The sequence below is a fragment of the Pteropus vampyrus genome, unplaced genomic scaffold, assembly GCF_000151845.1.
Source record: "Pteropus vampyrus isolate Shadow unplaced genomic scaffold, Pvam_2.0 Scaffold479, whole genome shotgun sequence".
NCBI lineage: Eukaryota > Metazoa > Chordata > Mammalia > Chiroptera > Pteropodidae > Pteropus > Pteropus vampyrus.
The window spans coordinates 170,698-188,971 of record NW_011889260.1 but is presented as its reverse complement, the minus strand read 5'-3'; the positions used below and the strand labels follow the sequence as shown (position 1 = coordinate 188,971).

Genomic DNA, 18,274 nt, shown 5'->3' with positions numbered 1-18,274 from the left:
ATCACCTCTGTAAAGATTCTGTCTCCAAATAAGGTCACATTCTGAGATACTGGGGGTTAGGACTTCAACATACACATTTTGAGGGGGACACAGACTACCCATAACATCGTTTTACAGATGAAGAAATGGAAGCATAGAGAGTAGATAAGCAGCCCAAGCCAACAGCCATTAGGCTGACCCATGTAAACTTGGCCATTTTATAGGTCAAAAACAGTCAGATGGTGGCAATGTCATAGGTTAAACTTAAGAAGTAGAAGAACCGAGACTTCTTGAATCCCAGGTCTGTCTGACTTCATAGTTGTGCTTTCACCTACTGCTTTACTGGCTTCTCGCATTTTCTTTGTTTCTGCCATGTTTCCTTGTGGTTCACTGGGAAAAGCAGTGGTGTGGAGATCAGGGTGCCAAGCCTCTAGCCTGTTAGTTAGTTTCTGGTTCTGGAGTAACTCTTGTATTTTGGTTTTCAATCTTGTCTGTTTAAGAAGACTGTGGGAAATTATTAGAGTGTTGTGAAACATTTAAAATTCATGAAAGAATGGGCTCTGTTTTTCAAGATGATGTACAGTTTTGCTATTGAAATGTTAAATACCTGTGAATATACAGGTTATCGGAGTATAGATACCCTATTCTTAATTTCCTTCTCAAACCAGCCTACATATTTGTAAACCATGTGTTAGCCCTTACCCTTGTGTTATAAGTACATTTACTTGGAATTTTTTAGCATGCACGGATTCAAGCAACTTAATTTCCAGCCATAGAGATTTCAGACAAGTACTTTTGTCAGGACTCATGCAATAATTCCATATTTTCCTAAGTATTTAAAATAAAAGAGCAATGCTCGAAATACTTGTCTACAAAGACTTTGTCATTTTAGTAATTCCAGCAAGCTTTCCTCATGAGAAATTGATATACCATTTATGTGGAAGAAAAATAAAAATAAGATGGATTTATTCTTACTTTAGTTATTTTAGTTATAGTCTAACATGTTCTGCAAACAAAAATTAGAGTGCATGGTTCACTTATGAAATCAACAAGACAAAGAGTTGGCCACCTGGCCTATCTCTGGAAATCTGAGATGTCTGGACATTTTAAGTATAGTGCACAGATGAGTAATACTCAAAAGCTGCTTCTGAAACATAAATGTAATTATACTCTTGCATGTTTAAGAGAATCCAGAACCTAAAAATTAAATGATGACTAGGGGATTGTAAACCCAAAGTCCTCTCTCTCTTACTGTTAAGCGCCATTTCTTAAAAGGATTCTCTGTGCTTCTTTTCCTTACCACCACCTGCTCTTCTCTCCAACACTTTCTATTCCACCTATTCCAGCCACTTTGGAGTCTAGAAACAGGTACCCTGTGAGCTAGGCACTGCATTGCCTGAGGAAATTTTCATGGTACCCAGCTTTTCTTGGCTGGGAGTCACAGTCTAATTTGTAATCAGCAGTCACAGTGCTGTGTGGCTGCCTGAACTGGGCCCCTGGTGCTGTGGCTGCGTGGGGAAGCCTGGGGGCAGCTTATTTTATGATTCCCATTTAACCTGATAAAATTGAGTTTAAGAATTTGCAGCTAGCTTCTGGTTGGGAGGGGTGTCCTCATTGGAACTCTTGATTTTGGTACTTCATTACATTTTCATCAGTTGAGTGGTTGGTGACAGCAGATTTCAGTTCAGCCAAAAATTTGATTCGTTTAGAGGTGATCTGATTGTATAGGGAGATTAGACAAAACACTCTGGACAAGATTTCCCCACCTAATCATAATTATATTTATATTTTTTAAATGTATGGATTTTTGAACATATCATTATTTGATTATAATTATTAATATTTGACATTGATACTTGTAATACACTTGTTGATATTCAAAAAATCAAAATAATATATGTATGATTATTTTTACTTCAGCTCTTAAGTCTTGTTGCTAAAAAACTGTCAACCCACTTTGAAAGAGGCTTCATAGTATGTTAAAGGTAAATTTGTCTCTTTTGATGGCCATAGTCAGCAGAATACATATGATAAGAAAGAAAGATGCTTTCCCAAGATTTAGAACAAGAATCAAAATATTTTAGCAACTGGAAGATGGTTCCAGCAGAGACAGAACTAGATCAGGGAGAGAGACAATAGGTAAAAATAGTGTCATCAGGAATAACAGCTAGAATTGCTTCTGAAAAAATAATAGTAAATCTCAGAGAGCTCTGAATCTCTTGGCAATAAATCTTTATCGATTTGTTTAAAAACTTAGATAATAACTTTAGAGGCAGGAAAAGCTGAAAGCCTCATACATTCTTGAAACTGAATAAAAGATTTCATTCTCACATCCCAGATTAGCAAAGAATTTGATGTACCTTCTTTAAACCTAATTTTATTCATTGTGGCTCCTCACTCTGCTTGCTTATCTTTATTAGTCTAGGGATGGTGGAAATTAACTTGATGCAGTCTTATCCTCTGAGAACAGTGCCAGGCAAGTTCTCCTAGAAATCATGGGACACAAAGGCTCAGATACCAAAATCAGGTGTTCCACTCACACCAGTTATCCGATTTATTCAACCTGAAAACACGTAGAGAGAAGCAAGGAGAAAGAGATTAGAACACGTTAACATAATTAGGTTGGGATACAAATAGGGTAAAAGGTCTACATTTCTGGAATCCCGTGCTTGCATATGCCCTCTCTCCGAGATGTCAGCTGTCCCCTGTGATGGCGTGGTCACAAAGACCAGAGTTGAAGTTGAACAAGGGATCTCAGCAGTTTGAAGGTTTTTGAAGCCAACACATGCTTGCTGTACCCAAGGATTGCAGGGCAAGTGTGCTTGGCCAGTAGCTGTTGGTCACCAGCGAGCTGTGTTTTATCTGCATTTTGGCGCAGAGTGTACATGGGGCCAGAATTGGACATAACGGGGTCACCAATAGGTGATAAATTTAGTAAAAGGTGAAAGATTTATATGATCTGAAGAAAAACCAGAGTATAGGTGGTAAATTTAGGGATGTCAGTCTGGATGTAACATGAGCTGGGCTTTATTATATATTATTAATATTTTATTAGATACGAAATATTTATTATCAACGACATAAAGTATACGTTATATAATAGTTTACATTATGACATTATGTAGTATATCTAAAATATAATTATGAGATATTTGTTAAATTTATTACTATTTAATTAAACTTGATTAGTTAAGATTTAATTTGTCCTTCATTCCCTGCTATTTATAAGTAACACTCATTTGCTTCATTCTTTTCATCTATATTTAACATGCAAATGCTCCATTCATTCTGTTTAACACATCTTACAGGTTACTAACTTACTGTCTGCACTATACACATCTTATGAATTCTTCCTAAGTCTTATAAGCCACTTGCTTCTTCATTGTCACTATGAAGTAAATCTTAGAGGTTTCATGCATCTGATCTTTTTTTCCTTGTACTCTATGCCAATTTTAAAAAGAACTTTATTTATTTTTTAAATTAATTTATTTTTTATGGTGACGTTGGTTAAGGAAATCCAATAAGTTTCAGCTGTACACTTTAACAGTGAGGCATATATATATTTACACTGTGTGTTCACCACCCATAGTTAGATTTCTTTCTGTCACCACATATTTGAACCTCCTTTACCCCATCTACCTTCCCCTCCCCACTAAAAAGAACTTTAAGTAAAAGAATTTATTTAGCAAATTATAGTACTATATTCATACAGATGGAATATTATGCAGCTAGGAAAATGATGAGAGAGCTCTATATTGCCATGAAAAAAACAGTCAAGCAATATTCTTATGTAGAATAACAGGTAGCAGAAGAGCATGTCTAGTACAGCCTAGGTATATACATTGTATATGATATCTACATGCTTACCTGCATAGAGAGGTACCTGGAAGGATGCTCTTCCAATTACTAACAGAAGTTTGTTCTGGATGGTAATATTTTAGTTGTATTCTGCTACTTTTTTATGATCTACTATATGCTTTGGTAAGTAAACAAGTATCATTCTATAAAAATAATTGAAATCCAAATTATGTATGTACACAAATATATATGTAAATAAACATAACGAAAAGAATTATAGGACTAGATCTTTTCTTTGTAAATCAAAGACATTTTACAAATAGAGAATATTTTCCTACCTTCAAAATGTTTTAGTTGCCTTCAAAATGGTAATCTTCCCGTCTTGTGTCAGAGAATCATAACACTTTAGTAGAATTTCCCAAACCTCTCGCACGATGAGACTCATATGGGAGATGGGAGGCTAACACTATCAATTCCCCAGGCCTTTTTCTGATCTACCCTGTGTGTCAGAATCTCAGGGGACAAGTCTTGGATGCCTCAGGTGATTCTTATCAGAGGAATTTAGGTCGAAGTCCTATAGAAACAGAAATGTTACAGCCACATTTTCCATTTTTATTGAACGCCTCCTGAAAGTGCCTTGTCCAGGCCTGGCTTCCTTTGTTTTAAGAGGTGTGTGCTAATTTGCATGGCTGCCCTGTAAAACTATCTGTTTGCAGCTTTTTTCTAAGGCCCCTTTCAAGTCTGAGAAGTCTTTGAATCTAGGCGACTTTTGAACAACTTTAATCTGTGTGCATCAGGGATACTGAATTCTTAGGGCTACAGGTTTCTGGTGACAATTTTTTAAAAGCATTTCAGGTGTTGCCAGAGGCCCCTCTGGGCTCCCTTGAGGACTTGTGTACTTCAGTCTCCTGGGCCTCTCTCACCTTAGATTCCCTCCCTTGCCTGTGAGATGGAGGCCTTTCCACTTAGTGAAAATGTTAACTTATTAATGTGTTTTTAAAAAGTACTTATTTAGGGAGAGGGAGCTCTGAAATCCAGTGAGACACCAGAATCACATTTGAATCAAGGGTTCTAATTTACTAACTAGCTCCTTGGCTGGAGTCAAGTGGCATTTGTGGCACTTACCTTTTTAATATTGCACAGGAAGAGTTTTATAAATATGATGCCCCAACATTGTTTGTTCAATTGCTGTGTCAGCAAAAACCCTCTTGAGTTCTATTAAAAGGAGCCAAAAGGGAAACAACAATAACAACAACAGAAACCCCACCTCTCCCCTCACTCCATACAGTTGCCTCTGCTGTCGAAGCAGTGGACACAGCGGTGGGAGGGGCTTTGACTCCGACAGACCTGGGTTTGGATTCTCACCCACTGTCTACTCTGGGATGACCTCCGGCAAGCTGCTTTTTCTCTGTGAAGTGCAGTTTCCTCATCTAAAGGGGGGCAGTAATACCAAATATGTGCCCTGTGAGGATTTACATTAACTGAGCTAAAATAGTATTTGAAAGCTTTTGGCACATAATGGAAATTTAATCGATCATAGTCTATAGGGGTTTCTGGTTATTTTTGTTATTGTTGTTTTGTTTTCTTAATGGAGGATTAAGAAGTGGCATCTGTCCCTGAAAGGGCGCGGATTCTATATAGATTACAATGTAAACACTAGTAAAATAATAAAAGCTGTTGAAATGCAGAGCGTGGGTGCCAGGAGGGAAGGGTTCCTCCACAGTACAGAGCTCTCTCCCTAGTATGGTCTGTCTAGAACAACAGTCCCCAACCTTTTTGGCACCAGGGACTGGTGCTCCTATAAAAACCTAATGCCCGATGGTCTGAGGCGGAGCTGAGGAGGTGATGCTAGCGCTGGGGAGTGGCTACAAATACAGATGAAGCTTTGCTCGCTTGCCCACCGCTCACCTCCTGCTGTGCAGCCCAGTTCCTAACAGGCCACAGACCACTACTGGTCTGTAATTTGGGGGTTGGGGACCCCTGGTCTGGAATAGACTGTGCTCCAAAAGAGGCATCTAGGATCTCCAAGCTTGGGGGAATTGGATTATGCTCTGCCTCAGCCCTGGTTGACCAAGCTGACCTTGACCTCTGCCTGCCAGCCCGAGCACCTCCAGACTAGCCCAATAAGTCACCTAGGAGCCTGCACATGGGCAGCCTGGCACCACGAGGCCAGCCCAGACTACAGCTGCCTCCTTCCGACCAGAACTCTCCCCAACACCAATCCAAGGCCTTCTGAGACTCATAATTCATCCAGCCCACAGCTGACTCTGAATTGCACAAATAATTCTTTTGTCAACTTTGTGGCCAGCTAAACCCATCATACCCAGAAACACCGTGGGTGGGGGATGCTGGGGTTTGGGATTTGTGCCATCAGCAGGGAGAGGAGAGGGGGAATGGAAGGCATCATCCACTGAGAACTAAGAACTTTCCCTGTGAGTCTGATAACTAATGTTTTCATTACTTTTACACTTACTCTAACATCTTTTTCATTCTAGTGGTAACAACAGCCAAGCCTATGTATTACCAATCGTGATAATGATAATAAGGTTAAAAAGAGATGTGTTTGGGCTACTGTCCTTTTCTGCTATAGTTCCTCTTTAGGCTTCCCTTACCCTAAGCAGACCACCCACTTTCTTCACCTTTTCATACTCCTGCACTGTGCTCTCAAATGCTTGTTTCATGGTTAGTGAAACATTCAGCTAGACTCGACCTCCTTGCTTTAACTTAAACTTGGCTTTCTCCTGAGGGCATCGCTTCCTGCTAGCTACCTCAAAGGATGCTGCCTACTTTAGATGGAAAGAGAAATCTGAGCAGGAGCTGGCTCCGTGGTCCAGATAGAGAAGCTTGAACAAAGGCCCAAAGGCGGGAATGAGCTTGGCAGGGTGTCACGAACAACGGCCACCAAGAAAGGCCAGTGTGTTTCTAGGAAGTGAGCTTGGGAGAGTGCAGGATGCTTTGAGTTTGGAGAAGGCAGCAAGGTCAACTCATGTAGGATTTGGAGGCTGTCTTACTATGGGCTGCTATACCAATACCACAGACTGGGTGGCTTAAATAACAGACATTTTTCCCACCACTGTTCTGGAGGCTGAGAAGTCCAAGACCAAGGTGCCGTCAGATTTGGTTCTTAGTCCTCTTCCTGGCTTGTAGAAAGCAACCTTCTTGCTGTGTGCTCACATGGCCTTTCCCAGCTGCATGCATGTGGAGTTAGACTTTGAAAGTGAGCTGGAATAATATTAAATAACTAAAGGTGAGGGCGTGAGAGGCAGAGCAGAACTTTTGATACCTCTCTCCTGGATGTTATTTTATAGGAGTTGTGGGGTCGCTGCTTGTGCAAAGAGTCCTTTAAGTGAATGTGCACAGTTATTGATATGGTTGCTTGGACTGAGCAGGGTGAGAGACGCCAGGAGAGAAGAGGCAACTATGAGGAAGGCGAGGCAATGCCAGGCCCTTTCTCTTGAAAAGTGCCTGTCCCTTGGGCAGCGTTTTCGCCACTGCCTCAGCTCTTTAGTCATACCTGTACTTGAGCACTTCTTGTGCCTTCTCATCATCTGTTTATGTGTTTTCATGTTCATCACACTGTGAGCAAGCCCTCATTATATATTGCCTTTATCTTCTCTATCCCTACCTCAGGGTACATGGTAGGCATTCAAGGAATGTTTGTTGAAGAAGAGTGTCTTTATGATCCTCGTCTGCTGTTCCGTGTACAGACCAATCAAATTGCTCAGTTAACCTGTAAACTTTTCAACCTCAAGTTCCTTTGCTCTTATTTAATGATACTTTTAATCATATTATTATTTAGTTATATGCAAATATATACATATACATACATAAATATGTGTGTGTATATGTGTGCATATCTTCCCAAATCTTAATGTTCTTCAAGAAGTCTGACTAACAGTGTTTAGTTTGTCAGATTTCTTTGAGGTCTCCTGACCAAGGTGCTTCAGAGACTTTATATATTATAATACATGCTGAAAAAAAGTGTTGAAAAATTGTCCATTGCACAGATAATAACCACAATTTAAAAAGAAAAATGCACGCAATCCTCTCTTTTCATCAAATCATGTTTCTACATACTTTCTGATACTTTTATAGTTTTTATGACATTTTTATTGTTGCTGTCATAGGATAGATAAGATGTGTGTTATTTTTTGTTGATTATTTCATCATCATTCTCCTTGTTTCTATGTCGACTTCCTTATTATCATTTTAAATGATGGCTTGCAATGCCAATTCAGTGGATTTGCTGTAATTTAATAGCCCTCCATCATTGGACCTTGATCGTTTCCATCTCGCATTGTTGTAAACAGGTATACAGTGCAGTGCTGCCTCACCTCCCAGTCACCCACCGCCGTCTAACCTCCAGTCCCCTCTTCTACTGAAACAGCTCTGGCCGAGATGAACATTTGTCCTCTTCTTAGTTAACATCTTCTGTTCTTAACTGACCTCGAAGTTGCATGTTTTGGGCTATTCTTCCCTTCTTGAACTTCATTCTTCCCTTGATTTTTTGAACATTCTGCTCCAGAGGGTTTTTCTTCCCTTTCTGGTAGTTCCTCTTTGGTCTTTGTTCTGCAGACTTGAGTTTGCCCTCTAAATATTGGCAATCCCAGGGAGGAGTCCTGTCCATAAACCTCTCCTTCTTCAATCTACTGCATGTCTGAATACAGGCGTACCTTGTTTGATTGTGCTGCGCTTTATTGCGCTTCAAGATGTTGTGTTTTTTACAAATCGAAGGCAAGACCCTCCACTAGCAAAAGATTACGACTCACTATACTGCAATATTCACTTCATTGGTACAGTCTGGAACTGAACCCGCAGTATCTTTGAGGTATGCCTTTGGTCTCATTCCTTTCAATGACTTCAGCTTTCTTGATCCACTGATGAATCCCGAATCTCTTTCTCCATCCCAAATCTCTCTACCCAAATACTCATCAATGCCTAGCAAATCCTGGACACTCGAACATCTGCACCTGAAGGACCCATAGCCCTCAAAACTCAATCAGTCCTTTAACTAAATTCCCTGTCCTTCCTCAATCCCTTCCCAAGACCGGCTCACACTAATGTGTTCTCTGTTTTGGTGAAAAGTAGTGTCATCTACTTAGGTAAGCCAGAAACCCAAGAGTCACCTTAGACTTACTTCCCTCTTCCTTAACTCATATCTATCTAATCAGGCAGTCAGTCATCTTGGCTACTGATTGTACTTCCTTAATTTCTATTGAATTGGCTTCCTTTTAATACTGCCTGACTTCACAGCCATGTCGTCTCTCATCTGCATTCCCACAAAGTGCGTTTTTTTTCCTGGTCTTGTCATTCTTATTGACACTCCTCCCCACAACCCTCGTTTGACAAATCCATCTTCTAAGAAGCTGACAGCAATCTTTATAAAATGCTGGCCTAGTGTCCCACTTCTACTGTGTTCACAGAACATAGCCCATGCTTGCCTGGACACCCTCACGTCTTGACACGTCAAGAGCAAGCTCATGGCCTCTTCATTCCTTGTTTTTCCACTTATTATTTATTTCTTTCACCTGGAAAGCTTTCTCTTCTTTTTGTCTCACAGACTCATTCCTTTAACATATGTAAGTAACCCCATCTCTGGAAAACTATCTCTAAACCCCATCCCCTTAGTCTGAGTGAAGAATCTCTCCTGAAAGCCTCCAGACCACTCTGAGCCTGCCTGGAATCTCAGCACTTACATAGCCCCTTCCTTCCTTCCTGCCTTCCTTCCTGTCTCTCTCCCTTCCTTCCTTCCTCGCTTCCTTCCTTCTTTCCTTCCCTTTCTTTCATTTTCCTTCCTTTCTTTCTCTTTCTCTCTCCTTTTTTTCTCTACCTTCTTTCTCTTCCTTTTTTTTTCTTTCTTTTTCATCTTCCTTCCTTCCTTTCCTTCCTTTTCCTTCCTTCCTTCTTTTCTTTTTCTTTCCTTTTCTTTTTTTAACATAGTTACTATTTCCTGATTGTCTACTTCAATTAACTGAGCCCCATGAGATGAGAGCTCAGTCTTTTTATTAGGAGGATCTGGCTTGAGAGGTGTTCAGTTATTACGTGTTGGATAGAAGTTCTTTGGAGAAACAAATTCTAGGAGTGGTGTTCAAAACTGCAACTCCACATTTGAAAAATATGTACTATAATATGCTTCTTCAAAGAGCCGTATTGCCTTATTCTGCTACTCTGTCAACTGAGTTATGTTTTTCCACAAGCATCTGAGTCAGAACTATTTATTATGCTAGCATATTGATATTTCAACTAAATGAGTATTTCATCATTTGGAGCACTGTAGTCCATTAAAACTTTCTGCGATGATAGAAATTTTCTTTATATACACTGTCCAATATGGTGGTGATTAGGTGCATGTGACTACTGAGTACTAGAAATGAGACTAGTGTAACTAAGAAACGGAAGTTTTCATTTCATTTCATTTTAGTTAATTTAAATTTAAATATATTAAATATCCGCATGTGGCTGGCGGTTATCAACTGTACAGTGTAATGTGAGAGAGAAAAAAGGAATAAATTGGACAGCTGTAATTGCTACATTCTGGATTCCTTTCTTCCCTTTTAAATGCTAGTGGTGTAAGCTCATCACTAAGGTGTGACCAGTTCACAAATGCTGTCATTGTTATTATTAGTCAGCACTACCTAATTTGAGAAACATTTTTTAAATGGTGCTCAGATCAGGAGAGTAACACCTTCTTACATCAGGAATACAATCGAAACGTCCAAGTCTGGAGACTTGAAGGAAACTGGGAAATGTTACTCACAGTGCAGTTTTTTCAGAGGCATACACTTTAAGCTACTCCAAAAGAGGCCAGAAACCCAACGCTTTCAGAGAGGCATCTGCTGGACTTGTTTTTCCACGTACACTGCCAAATTTGTTTTGATTAGGCAGGAAGTGAAGCAACTTTTCAGGGAGAGCATCCAACATCTGTATCTCGTCAGAGGTCCGATCAGACCTTTTACCTTCTATTCGTGAGCTTAGGTGAAATTTTGCTTTTCAATTTAAGAGGATGGGCTGCATCGTTTTCTCTTACAACGATGATTTCCTTAGATTTCAAACCCCAAGTTTTATTTTTAATCAGTATACCCGTTTTGATTCTCCAAATAATTTACATGCCCCTAAAATAAGGAAGCTTTTATCTTGCACAATTCTTTGTGCATAGAGGACTCGAAAACGGATGAAAGCACTGAGTTGAATTGGGTGAGTCCTGCCGGCTAAGCATTTGTGACCTACTGGTAGCCTTTTAAAAGCTGATGATGGGAGAAGAGTGTCAATCTCTTTATTGGAGTTGCTGGAAATGTGTCGAAGAGATAACCTGGGGTATATTTCCTCAAAAGTCACGTTTTACTATTTAACAGTAATATACCTTACTTACTCTTGGAATTCGGTTCGTTTGTTATGCTGAGAAATGTGGGGCACAATGAACGCCGCCTGTGTTGCTGGCCCGGCAGGCCTCCAGGCAGGATAGAAAACTTTGCGGTTTCCCCGGTTCTTCCCTTCAGATGAGAACTGAAGAGGCTCTGCAAACGTCTCCAAAAAGTGTTCGTACAGGGTGCGCACGCGACCTCGGGGGAAGAACCCGCAGACAGGCAGGCCAACCCCCAAGCTCACCGCTGCACTTAGAACTTGCAGCCCTTGCTGGGGCGCGCGCGCGCGCGCGCTCGGAGCCGGACCTGCTGGCCCCAGTGCGCGCCGCGGAGCGAACCATCGGCCGGCCAGGGGAGGGTGGTGGTGCGGTCGCGGGGCGGCGAGACGCTTCAGCTCCTTGCTGCCGCCGCCTTCTCCCGCCGCCGGCCGGGAGTCGCGCGTGACGCGGACCGCCACGGGGCCCTCGGGGGCGCGGCGCCGGCGTGCCCTCCCCCCCCGGGCCGCGCGGGGGTGGTAGCGGCCCATTTGAGGGTTTCCCGGGCCCCGCGGCGGACAGAGGCGTTGCGCTCGGGCAGGGGGCGGACCTACGCCACCGCCGCGGCGGGAGGAGGGACAAAGGGGTGGGTCCTCGCGGGCTGGCACCCTGGCGGCAGGTCCGCAGACTGACCCGCGGCGCGGAGAAAGAGGCGGAGAGGGGCCCACGCGGGACCTGCGCCGAGATGCTGGTGCGAGGAGATCGCGGGTTTCCGCCCCGCCGAGAGCTGTCAGCTTGGCTCCATGTAAGTGCCCTCTTGTTCATTCGGTTGGGAGAAGGGTCGCCAGGAGTGAGCGTGGGAGCGCTTGGTGGGCTTCCCTGATGTGCTGTAGGTAACAGGGGATTCGCCCACCCGAAGGAGAGGCTGAGGGCAGCGGGTAGATTCGTGGTCTCCAGGGCTCCTGGATTTTTTCTCTGCCCTCCAAAGTCACTTGAGTTTCAGATTAAGTAGTGAGTAGGGGAAACTGTCTTGAACACCGTCCAGTATGTCCTGTATCTCTGCTACCTCGGAGGCATCTTGTCGAGCCTGTTGTAACGCCTGTTGTATCGCCTGCTGGTATGCCTTTATGTTTTCCTTCTCTGTTTCAGACCACATTCTCTACTTGATGCAAAGTTACAGGCGTGTGTGCTTGAGTCAAACTGACAACTCTAGAAACTAGGATCTTCATTTTCCCTTTTAATCAGCTGCCTCTGCAACATAAGTAAAAGTTGTTTTCGGTGGAGAATGGAGATGGAGTTTTTTAAGAAACCACAAAAAGGGGAATGGTGAATGCTTTCTACTCTTGTTATCTTACCTGTCACCAGTTCCTTCTCTTTTATGTCTTCATTTGTCAAGTTTCCGCATTTACACAGTAGTTTATTTTAAGTTATAAATAATCAGGGTTTTGACTACAGGGTTTTTACATTCTTGAAATGTGGACAAACTTGAGAGTGAATACTCCATGGCTTAGTAATGGAATACAGCCTCCCACCTCTATTTTAGCTTCAGTTCTTAGGCAGCGCGGCTTCCCTGGCAGCTGTCTGCCCTGAGTAATGATTGTGGTTTCCCTGCGGAGACTCTTCCCATCATAGAAACTGCCCTGCAATCACACATTCCCTCCCTCCGCCAGGGGAATCCTAGCAGAGAAGGAAAGAGGCCCTTTTCTTCAGGTCTTTAGGTGGTTTGTGCTGGGTGTACTGACAATCACTTTGAGAGAACAGGACGGTCTTTGTCAGGATCATTCCTGGGAGAAACATTCATGGGTAATGTCTACGTGCACACCTGGGAAGGAGGTGTGTTAAGTGAGGTGTTAGTAGGGGTGATTGCATTTGTAGCCAAGTGCCATTTAATATGCTGCCTAAGAGAATGAAATTCAATTATTCAGTCAATTTTCATGAACAACTTTACTTCAGTGTGGGGACTATAAATGATAAGAGGGTACCTCTACCACACAATCTTGTTGGGGAAGCATGCAAATGATTAAGACTGATGAGTTTCAGTTAGAAATATGGACAGGATGCTGTAGCTTTACTGCTCTGGGGAGATGGAAGAGATGCTTTACTAAGGCAATGGTGGCTTTTAGAGGTATTTCTTGAGTTTTTCCAGAGTGGCTGCCGGAGATTGATGAAGGGGAACTTTTTTTTTTCGCTGAAATACTGCCTGCAACTTTTTCAAGACTGGGCAGATGATAACTTAATGAGCCCCTACTGTACCCGTCACCATGCAGGAGTACCGGATGAGCAAGACTCAGTTTCTACCTTCAAGAGTCTGTTAGACATGAAAGTTGTAGACTGTGTTTTAGACTCTGCATACTCTCTCTGCTGGAATACTTGGCCGAGAGAGGGAGAGTGCAGTACAGATATCATGTACGCACCCCCTGCTAGGATTTTTGCTGAGAAGAAAGGGTTATATTTGATCACATCTCAAAATGTAAACCAGTACAGAAAATAGGGCTAATAACATCCCCACCTCATAGGGTTGAGTGAGGATTGAATGAAATGATGTAGAATGCGTGTAGTGGCTGCTAAGTAAAAGGTAGCTAGTGACTATGTAAGTGCTGGGTCCTGGATTGATAAGGGATGTGAGATCTAGAAGTACAGGTAGGAAGTGTGAGAGGCAGAACGGAGGGAAAGAGAAGGTTGCTCACACTCTCTTTAAAGACCTTGAATGCCGATAAGAGAACTTTGGGAAAAAAAAAAAAAAGTCATAGAAATCCCTAATGTATTAGTGACTTGACTTTTCCTACAAAGTAGTGAACCAGTGTTTCCCAGTAAACACTTCACCCACACACTACACAGGGAATATTACCATTCTTGAGGCACTCATATGCTTAAGACCAATGAATTTTTATATCACTTCCTGGGGAATTGCAAAGACTTCTGCCTACATATTTTTAAGTTTTAATCTAATTTTTTGTACATTGACAAAAGGTCACAGGCCAACCATTTATCTTCTGCCGAAGTGCCTGCAAATGCAAGGGAAATGATAAACTTCCTACCATGACTTTTGAGTTTACAAGGTTTTCTCTCCCCAAGGTTTTCTTTTTGGGAGACAGATAAATTCTTAGGACTAGGCGGGGCCACTTTAATCATGTGTACTGTAGTTTAAAAAGTCATGCAGATTTGGTTCGGGAGTGGCTTGAGGTATGGGAATGCCTGGGGTGGGGTGAAGAGGTAGGAAGGGTTAGTAATCACTGCTGAAACTTTCAACATACTTCTACCAAGAAAATGAGCCATCAGGTAATTTTTTTTTTTTTTTTTTGCCTAATCTCTAAAACAAAGCCCAGTAAAGAGTTGTAGTTACAGATTAATTGTCTAGGTTGAAAGTTGACTTCCTATAAAATACTTCTGATCAATTAGACTAAGTGATCATCGGGGCCAACAATTGGCCAGCCAGCCTTGGTGTTGAGAGTCACTATTTCTGGAAAATTTGGTAGGTGGGACAGAATTATTATCTCAGGTGTTTTACTGAGTGACTTTCTTGATCCTAAACCCAACGGTCAGGGTCAGAAACACATATTCAGAGGTCAGATTTAACACCTATTTAGTGAGTTAAAAATTTCAACACTTATATGAAATTTTTTAAGCTTAAAAAAAGTAATCTTCCCTAAAACATTTTAGGGCCTACTTCACTCTCAACAAGAATTTTTATGATGACTCTTGTTAGTAGACACCTAAATAGCTAGCAAATTTATGAAGGTCTGAGATGTAGTCTCATTAAATATTTTTTTTTAAGACCATGTAACAGTAATGGAAAAAAGTTTTCAGAAACTAAAGCCCAACATCTTTATTGGCAATAGTTAGTTCCAGTTTTGAAAGTTAGCTGGGAAAGCAGTTGATGAAGCTTGTGTGCTGCCTACATTATTGCGGGAGAGGCGGAGTTCTGAGTTGGAAAGTGCCTGCTCCCAATTTCTTAACTTGATTAGGAAATGTACTTCTTAGAATAGAACTTGGTGACTGTTAGAGCCCCGGCAGGCCTGCATCCCTTCATCGGACTGCCCATGAAGGTGACATTTTGGTTTTTAAAGGATTAGTGCCTCCATTATCTAGTTGGCCATTGCACCCAAAGCTTCATCAGTCTTGAGCTCAGAAGAAAGTCTAAGACTGTCATATTGAAAGGATACCTAAGAGATTGATTAAGCATTTTCCCTGCCTCTTTTGCTGTCTCCCAAACTGTGTTTTCCAGTGTGTTCTCTATAGACACAGCTGGCACAGGAAGGGACATATCCTATTTTTCAGTTACTGTGTATGAATATTATATGTTAGGAATAAAAAACATAAATCCAGACACGAAACTCATTTATTTCATGGATAGATTACTTAGGATGAGGCAAAAATAAGTATTAAGTGAAACAGTTTGATTTAAGATTTAAATATTTACTATTAAAAATAGTAAATTATTGGGATGAGTGGTATGAGAATAAGTCAAAAATTGGGAAGATAGCCTTTGAAATCTGAGACTTGGGAAATACCGCTTAAGATGAATGTGCTATTTAGTTATGGAGAGCTATGTATACTTTGACCACACTTTCGGGAAAATCAGGCACAAAATGGCCCAGAAAAGCCAGGAAAGTTGAATTTCACTGGCTTTGTCTTAACATGTGCATCTTGCTCTTGTCTACAGAGAGCTCTCTTATCTATTATTGCCACCTTTGTGAAGCTATTGTCTTGCCTAATTCTCATTCCTTTCCTTGCTTCCCACAAGCCATTCTGCAATTTTTAAGGTTTGTTGGTATGACATATGTAGGATAAGAGTGAAAAGGGCGGACATATTTTGGCACTACTGAGGGACATCAGTCTGTGCATCTCACTCATCCATTAGTGCTCAAGAATGGAGAGAACCAAATAGCCTCACGTGTAAATGTATTTAACTTTAAAAAACTGTAGCTTACATTGGTCTGTAAAAGAGACTTTAACAAGGATTGTCATAGGAATTACAAGTCTTGAGGTAGGAAAAAAGTAACTCTGCCTTGACCTAGAAATTTGAGTGATTGAAATTCACATAGGTAAATAAAACCAGAATAGAAAAGACTTTGGTTTCAGTCACTAAAATTCTTAATTGTTTGTACACTCACACCATTTATGAAAAATCCTAAGCCTTCAATTAGTAACTTGTACTTTAGTCATTTTAAATCAGTACAGATATTTGTTTAGTGCCTCTGCAGATGGTTAAAGTTAAATCAGGTCTTTAACCTTAAAAACATGATGCAATTTACCTTCATCATTTATACACCATTTAAGTTGCAGACCATAGCAGGATACATTTTTATAATGTTTATTTTAACTTTCAGACTAATATTTAGCCTAGTTAGAATATTCATGGATTATAGTTTCTTTTTATGTTTCTTTTCTCCCAACACTGTGTGTGTGTGTGAGTGTGAGTGTGTGTGTGTGTTGGGTTGGGTGGGGTGGGGTGGAGATTTGGGGTTGGCAGGAATGGTAGTGATGGAGAAAGCATACTTTCGATAGATCCTTCATGAATAAAATATTTGTGTTTTAGGAAGCTGGACAGACCAAAAAGTTTCAAATTATACCATTAATCATTGCAAAATTTTTTTTTACGTTCTAATATTATTTGTTAATTCATTGATTTGACTCACTGCCATGGCCATTTGTTGACTCACTGCCATGGCCAAGTCTTGAGCTAGTTCCTGAATGTTATCAGCAAATTATAGATCTAAAAGTATGTTATTTTTAGATGGATTCCCCTTTTAATGATTAATGGAGAAAAATACCTTGGCCTTGCATGAAAGTTACCTTTAGAAACTAAATGAGTAAGTACATAAAAAGCTATGAATAATATCTGCCTCTAGCAAGAGCTCAGTGCATGTTTAACTCCTATTATTATTAAGCTCAAAATGCTCATTAAAATTCTCTCATTAAAGTTCCTATATCCAATCTCATTATATTCTTTTTTTTAATGGTAAATCTATTTTTAATTTTTTCTTATTATGGTGACTTTGGTTAATAAAATCCAGTAAATTTCAGGTATACAATTTAACAGTAAGGCATATATATGTATTGCATTATGTTTTAATTGCCCATAGTTAGATTTCTTTCTGTCATCACATATTTGACCCCCTTTACCCCGTCTAACTCCCTCCTCCTCCCTCCCCTCTGGTAACCACTAGTCTATATTATCCATGTTCATGAGTCTCTGTTTGTTTGTCTTATTCATTTGTTGCTTTTAGGTTTATATCCCCTATATAAGTGATATCATGTGGTTTTCAGCTTTTTCTGTCTGGCTTATTTCACTTAGCATGATTATCTCAAGGTCCATCCACGTTGTCGCAAATGGCAGTATTTCATCTCTTCTTATGGCCGAATAATCATTGCAAAGATTTCATGAATAAAAATGTTTACTAAATTTTACCTATCTGCATATGTAAATATGGATTTAGAATTAATATGATAATTATTTTTATTGTGGACTTTAATTAGCCATATGAAATATAAATATTATATTCATAAGAAAAAATGACATCATCTTTTGAAACTTTAATTATAGCGTGCCTCATCTGATAGATGCCCTGTATAAGCGTGGGACTACATATATGCTGTAGTTATATATTTATAGTTAGTGACAATATAGTTAGTCACAAGTCAGAGATGTTTAGAGGGAACATATATAATACATTGTGAGAAAGAATTATTGGGATAATTGTTGTCGGTAGGTAACAGTTATTAGGCTGTAATGAATAGATAATGATTAAAAGCCAGTTATATCTTTGCCATTGTATTAAAGAAAGCTTTGAGAGAGATGAGAGAACACTGCAGATATTGTAGATTTTGTCACTTGAGTTGAAGGTGAACAGGGAAAATAGTGCTTTCTAGTCATCGGTGGGAATTAATGAACTCATCTAGGACATGTGACTTCTAGGACTTTTGGTCTTAGATGGAAATAAGGTTCCGAATGTAACTGCTTCCAATTGTTGAAAGTCATTTATCATCACAGTCTGAAAGGAAGTGTTCTCAGTTCTAGGTTGCGGGGTGTCTTTCATGCCTTGTATAGCAGCAGCATGTACCCTGCATGGCTGGAACTTGATGATGGGGAGGAGGGGGAATGTATGCTGTGAGAGAACACCAGTCCATTCTCAACCCTAGAAAGACTGTTCTCAAATA

At 40.5% G+C, this 18,274-nt stretch overlaps 1 protein-coding gene across 3 annotated transcripts in view; it reads left to right on the top strand.

The window, feature by feature from the left end:
* TJP2 (tight junction protein 2) overlaps positions 1-18,274 on the top strand; it is a 103,181-nt gene that overhangs the window by 24,683 nt on the left and 60,224 nt on the right. The window contains exon 1 of one of the 3 annotated variants that reach the window (XM_011382489.2): positions 11,769-11,918. The exons of the other annotated variants lie outside the window; for them this stretch is intronic. Coding sequence (XP_011380791.1) covers positions 11,859-11,918 — 60 coding nt within the window. The 5' untranslated portion in view covers positions 11,769-11,858. Of the gene's footprint in view, positions 1-11,768; positions 11,919-18,274 lie in introns of those variants that run through there. 3 annotated transcript variants of the gene reach the window in all.